The following is a 7,175-nucleotide window of genomic DNA, read 5'->3' as shown; positions in this document are numbered from 1 at the left end:
CCATCTTGTAATATGCAATTTACCGACCTTAATAGTTGTGAATGGAGGTGATGCAGAATAGATCATTACTCTGTTTCATTAAAAGGGGGGAAAAAGGCGCGACCAAATCAAATTGTATATTTAACATAGTGAAAAGGACTAGTTTTGTTTGTTTTTATTTTCTAAAGAATCGACTTGAATGACGACCAATAAATAATTAACAAACGGGCGCTTGTGTTATGTTTGTTTCAGGATTGTTTAGTATCCTACTATTTCGCGGTTAAAGTATACATTCAAGAATACTTATCCCTATTATTCTTTACTTATTCTAAGAAACTCGTAAATGAGTAGGTTTACAATTGGAGTTACCTACAATTTATAGAGTAATATCAGCATCTAATAGAAGCATTGATCATGAAATTACAATGTCAGATAGAACAAATTGGTTGGTGATGGTACATGTTTGTCTATAGTTTGTTGAACTCATTTAAATGCTATATATGTTTGTGTGTGTCTAGAAGACAATTTAGCTTTCCCTATTAATAAGGCAGGAATTATGATCTGGTTCGACCTAATATCATCCGACTGAGTTCTTCCTTGGGAGGTTTTAAGATCTAAAATTGGTGACTCCTTCTCTAGATTTAAATATGTGCAATTATGCTCTTGGTTTTCAGCAGAGAAGTAGCATAGAGGCGGAAATTGGGAGATTGAGTACAGTCTTCAGAATGCAAATCCAAAAAAGAGGGAGATTTGATTTTGGTATGGGAGTCTATTAGACGCTGAGGATGTAGAGCTCCCCCTCTCGCATCTAGTATGGAATTCCTCTGTTTTGGGAGATACATCTGTAAATTTATATGCTTTATCTCTTCAAACCTTATACAACTTCGTTAAACCGGCTTCACTTTACCCGTTGGCCGCGGGGGTAATTCCACCCTGTGCTGGGTGGCGGGGGGCGCACACAGCACCCTGGTGCTCGTGACGAGCTCAACTCGCCATGAGCCACGGTGGCCGTGTGCTCATAATGAGCTGAGCTCATCACGGCCACACCCATTTCTTCAGAACGTTCAGCACAGTGGGGGAATTAGCCCCGCGTGCGAGGGTTCTGACGGTTATGACGAGCTCAGCTCGTCATGAGCACACGGCCACCGTGGCTCATGATGAGCTGGGCTTGTCATGAGCGTCCAACGGGTTAAAAAGAATCATTTTTATGTAATTAATAGGCTGTATTACACGCCCAAGAAAATTGCAAGGTTTGCTCCCTGCTCACCTCCCAAGTTTCCTAGATGTGATCAAGTTGAGGCGGACAACATACATTTTTTTTAATGTGTTTATTTAAGAGACTTTTGGCACAATGTGGAGTGTGCCCTGGAAGGCATTTTTTTTAATTTTAAAACAATTTTTATTATGTTGTCGAGAAAACATAGGGCATACATTAGTTGTACAGTGTGCATGTAGCGTGGAAGGTATTTTTAAGTTCAAGTTGAATTTAAATCTAGCTCAAGTTATTTTTGGTCTGGACTCTGATTTTACAAGCCAGCTTTCAGCCGTGCAAGTTGGCTTATTTCTTTGCTTGATCCTGATTGCTCGCAGGGAGATCTGCAAATTGTGGAAGGACCCTAGAATTCCGCTGTATGAGAGCTGGTTGGGTGCGGCATTAGGCATGGCAAGATTGGATCAGGGCCTGGTAAATGACAGTGACAAAAACATCTGGCCACCCTTGACATCTTGGGGCACTGAAATGAGGCTGGTCTAAGGTCTCAATGGTCCAATGATTACACCAAGCCTCGCACAAAAGAAGCTGGCCTGGTTGGCCTGAAGCAAATGCAATAACATAGGCCCAGGGCGCCCAGGTTGGAATGGGCTTTTATTGTTAACCTTGAGACGCTAATGGTAAAATGAGGACTAAAAATAAAAAAGAAAAGAAAAAAGACCTCTCCGCACCATCGGTTCAACAATGGCTCGCTCGTCTAATAGTTGTTTATCAAATGGAAGTGGCAGTATATGCAAAAAAAAGGCGAGAGGCTAGGAGGAAAGGGTCAAAGGTGTTGCCACCTCTGACGGGTGGGTGGATACACTTGAAGAGGGATGGTAGAGCATCTTTCTATTCTCTATGAGATGAGGGAATGGGGGTCAGTTGGGTACATTTTTCCACAGGTGTCTTCTGCGTGGGAAAGATAGCAATATATGTATACATGTTTGATCTGTGTATAAGACCTGACATGAATTAATCTTAAGAATGGACTGTCCACTTGGAGAGGTACGTTAAAACGTAAGCTATACAATGTGCAATAAAGATATATTTAAAAGAAAAAAGGAAAACATCAAGTCATTCTCAAAGCTGTTGCACAGGTAACCCATTAACCTTTGAAGAGGGGCTGTGAACTGTGCTTGGTAGAACCAAAGACCGATTTGAGGAATTATCAGCATCAGCTTTTTGAGATTGGTAGTAAACCAGTTTTGCACTTAGTTTAAGTGGTTTACAACCACTGCAATGGATATGACAAGTGCTTCTGGCAAAGGGTATATTTTTTAGATTTTATACTCAGTGTGGGCTCTCTCATGTCAAAAGGCATCCATTTTAGAACTCAAGTGTTCCTGACATTCAGAACAGTGATAAGGATTTGGCACTGGACGTGTTCTTTCATTTTCATTGAAATTAATTTTATGAATAAAGCTTTTCTGGCATTCAGAACACTAATAAACACTTTTGCTTTATAACATGGATCTTTCAACAGAATCTTTACATGCCTTCATAACACTCATACATTATTTTAGCTAGTATGGGCTTTTATATGTGGAGTGAGAATTGTTTTATAACTAAAGCTTCTCTGGAATTCAAAGCACCGAAGAGGTTCTTCCATTGTGTGTTCTCTCATGAACAGTAAGGTGACTTTTCACACTGAAGGTTTTCTGGCATTTAGAGCGCTGATGAGGTTTTTCCCCACTGTGAGTTCTCTCATGGAAAATTAGACTGAGTTTATGACTGAAGGTTTTCTGGCATTCAAGGCACTGATTAGGTTTTTCCCCAGTGTGAGTTCTCTGATGTACAATAAGACTGCTTTTATAACTGAACTTTTTTAGGCATTCAGAGCACTGATAAGGTTTTTGCCCAGTATGGGTTTGTTCATGGTGAGTGAGACTAGCTCTTTCACTAAAGTTTTGTGACATTCAGAGCACTTTTATGGTTTCTCCCCAGTGTGAGTTCTCTCATGGAAAATAAGACCAGTTTTCAGCCAATAGCTTTTCTGGCATTCAGAGCAGTGATATGGTTTTTCCCCGGTGTGGGTTCTCTCATGTTGAGTGAGAAGGTATTTACGACTAAAGTTTTTGGGGCATTCAGAGCACTGATGGGATTTCTGCCCAGTATGGGTTAACTCATGCCGTGTGAGAACTCTTTTCCGACTGAAGGTTTTCTGGCATTCAGAGCACTTATGAGGTTTTTCTCCAGTGTGAGTTCTCTCATGTTGAGTGAGATCTGCTTTACATTGGTAACTATTTAGGCATTCAGAGCACTGATAAGGTTTCTCTCCAGTGTGAGTTCTCTCATGTCGACTGAGTTGGGATTTTTGAGTGAACCTTTTGGGACATTCAGAGCAATGATAAGGTTTCTCTCCAGTGTGCATTCTCTCATGTTCAATAAGTCCAAATTTACATAGGAAACCTTTGTGGCATTCAGAGCACTTATGAGGTTTTTCTCCAGTGTGAGTTCTCACATGTCGAGTCAGATGGCCTTTGCGAGTGAAGCGTTTCTGGCATTCAGAGCACTGATGAGGTTTTTCCCCAGTGTGAGTTTTCTCATGCTGACTGAGTCTGGATCGACAAGTAAAGCTCTTCTCACATTCAGAGCATGTATGAGACTTCTTTTTGGTGCTAATATCTCCAAGTTCGGTTTTGTCTTGTATACATTCCATTATGAGATAACATTTCTTTCTGAAGTTAATATCTCCAAGTTGGGATTTTTCCCAGACACACCTTAAGGCAATACTAAATCTTATTCAGCATGTGTTTAGCATCACCCACTCAAATGTGCTGCACTTGTTCAACTTAACACATGAAATCTTATTTAGCCAAAGATCACTTCTCTGTGGAGTTCACAGTGTATAACCTCTGTAGGCAACCTAATTCACCCTACAACCTTAATATCAGCAGCCCCAGGTACTTATGGGGAAGCCGGTCATGGGATTATTGCATGATTACATCCATGTGTATTCTCTAACCCTTTTCTCATATTTATTTATGAGTTAATGAGGCACTGATCAGGGCTTTGGTTGGTGTTCAGTATTTCAAAGCTAGGTACATATTCACATAATGTATTGGCATGAACATTCAGAATACTATTGTGTATCAGTAGCAGCACATTGTTTCTTGTCACCCTTCTTACAGATGTCTTCTATGTCTGTATATAAGACTACAATGAGGATATTAAGGATTTTGCAGGTCTTGCCCGGTAACAAATACCTGAGGTCACTTCTAATGGGTAAGAATGGCTGTGGACATGTGGACCCGGACTACAAACAGAATGTGGTCATTGGTCACAGAGGTGCATTTATTTTCCTTCATTCTCCTTCCCTTGGTCCCAGATATACCCACATCGCTAGTTCGTAACTAGTAGATATCTTAGTCCTAACCTGACTACCTGTCTTTAAAGCAGCTTTGTTTACAATGTATAACTGACCAACAGATATTTGTTTTTGATTTAAAGACAAGTCACTGGCAATGGTGCTCAAGTTCCATTTTGCTGAGGTCTGTTAAAAACCCTTCAAGTCCCACTTGTTCTGTGTGTATTATCTTCTTTTGGATCGGATAGAACTTTAGACTGATGCGTATCCGCTCTGGTTCAGACAGATGGTCTTCCTGCCCTGGGTTAGCATCTCCAGGGCATTTCTTCATATACCATTAGAGCAGCAGGAAATCTATTTAGAAAAACTGCTTTCACATTCTTTATTTTACTCTAATCCAAGTTCCTCACCACATCTTTTTCCTGGATACTTTTCTCTTGTTGGAGCTCTGAAGCAACTTTACTTCTTTAGCATCGGTCCTTTAATAGTTTTCAATTATTTGCTTATTACTGATCACCATTTTGTCTTTTACGCCCACTCTTCAATCACCTGTGGATTTAAAACCAGAGATTGTTAAAGAATGAAAACTGTAACAAAGGAATAACATTTATTAGCTAATACAGACATCCAGAGTCTGAGTTCATTTTGAGAGAAAGGATGTGAGGGCTCAAGGCATTTTTGAGATAGAAAGCTTGAGAACACTGGAACACTAGGTTGAGGTCTAAAGATGGAAATTCTGATGAACAGTTTTGTGCACATCAGTAACCATCTGTAAGCTATTCAAGTGTCTGATCAAAACTTCCTCCCACTCACTGTGCGGTATACCGCTTTGCACAACTCCCCAAACCAGGCAAGCAATATCTCAAAGAACAAGCATGCCCACCCTCATAAGAGTCTCCCCTTCCCAGCACCACAAACAATGCTACGTCTCCCGGGCAAGCATGTGTTAACAACTTAGAGTCGACAATAGACAAGATAAGACAAGAGTTATGGAATATCATGGCCAACCTTAAGCTGGCAGTTGAAATAACTACGGCTCAGGAAACTAGGGGACCGCATAGATCTCCAACCACCACAAACATACAGTATCAAGCACACCTAGATGGATCTCTATGCCTTTGCCAAACACAACTATACGCGTCAACAGGACAACAAACCAGATGTTAGAGGTGGACATTGATGACCTTTCCCAATCTTACATAACATACCCTTACCACACAAAAACAACTTATAAAATACTCACTATAGCTATAAATACTTCTCTGGAGCAACAAATCATATTTTCTACTAAAAAACCTCTCAAAAGTAAGACAGATCACCTTCATCCCAGGCAATCAAGACAGAAAAAGAGAGCCTAAAAAGACACTGAAAAGCTTACCGCACAACTGCAATCAGCTGCTAAATATGCCAAAGACATAGCCAACCCCATCCTGTCACATAATCTAGACCAGCGGTGTGGAATTTAATAAAAAATATCTACTTGTCCAAGGGGCAGGTTGCTTCATTAATCGACTTGCCCTGTAATAAAATCCACTTGTCCCTTTAGTGCCATGAAGTGTAGCGACAAATTATGGCCGCAATCTCCTTATATAGGAGCTCTGATAGAGCCTCTCTGATTATGCCAGTGCTCTTACCATAGTAATGTTTGAATACTTGCAATGCCCTTATGTTGCCACGTTTCTGCAGATCTACCTACTGGGGCTGAAGGTAGTGGTAAGCAATAGTTCTAGGGTTAGAATGCCCTTTTGAGTCTGTGCAAACCTACTAACTTGTATATCTTAAGGGTTTTCAACAACTCTTTTCTGATCTTTTCCCATACTGAGAAATGTTGGAAATTTACTCCTTACAATGGCAGACGTAACCCTTCTTCCATAGTTGGGGAAAAAAGTGGTTGGAGGGAAAGTAAACTTACAAACACTTCGCTTGAGCAAAGATACACATGCATATTTGCTCATGCCAAATGGAGTTCAAATATTTTCATGGGGTACTATTTTTTTGTCCTACTTCTGTAAATTCTTAGGATCTCAGGAAAGCTGTATAGCTGCACTTAATGCAAGGACATAGACTTCCTTTAATAATTGAGCCCCTAATTTGGTCTGGTGTTGACCATGATGTTTTGCGTAATGTTGCCTCTCTCTCTGTATCGGCTGGCTTCACTGACTGTGACAGCATTCTGCTTTCACAAGGAGCATATCGGCACACAGTAGTTTTGCCCAATGCCAGTAGCTACTGTGGCAGTGTATTCTATTTGAGACCAAAAACAATTGTTGCTTTTGCCAAAGTTTGTTATAATGGTGCGGGCCAGACAGCTCCCAGACCAATAAGGTTTTACAAAAACCATGCCAAAACAATTCGCACATCGACAAAACTAAAAAGCTGACCAGGAATTTCAGACCTACTGGCTTTGCCGATGCTTGTTTATTTTTGTTTCCCATAATCTTACTGAAACTGGTTACACTGATTTCCCATAATGAATAGTTTTGGGAAATACTAGCATGCATTAACACGTTACTAAACGATGCTGCAGCTGCAAATAAACGGTACCTGAAATGTTACAGTTGTATAGCTAAATGTTTTTTTTCTGCTTTCATTTTTTTATGAAGATTTTATTTTGAAAGCAAATGTAGGACTTGGCCT

The 7,175-nt window shown here is 40.3% G+C and overlaps 1 protein-coding gene across 1 annotated transcript; it reads right to left on the bottom strand.

The window, feature by feature from the left end:
* Positions 1 to 2,360: 2,360 nt before the first annotated feature.
* LOC147663444 (uncharacterized) lies at positions 2,361 to 4,641 on the bottom strand. Its single transcript, XM_086950447.1, is given in 2 exon segments — positions 2,361 to 3,143; positions 3,146 to 4,641. Coding segments are annotated over 2 exon segments (1,074 nt in total). The 5' UTR covers positions 3,891 to 4,641; the 3' UTR covers positions 2,361 to 2,814.
* Between the last annotated feature and the right edge of the window lie 2,534 nt (positions 4,642 to 7,175).

Source organism: Lissotriton vulgaris, unplaced genomic scaffold (genome assembly GCF_964263255.1).
Source record: "Lissotriton vulgaris unplaced genomic scaffold, aLisVul1.2 SCAFFOLD_735, whole genome shotgun sequence".
In the NCBI taxonomy this organism is placed as follows: Eukaryota; Metazoa; Chordata; class Amphibia; order Caudata; family Salamandridae; genus Lissotriton; species Lissotriton vulgaris.
The sequence above is the reverse complement of the archived record's forward strand: the minus strand, read 5'-3'. Positions and strand labels throughout refer to the sequence as shown.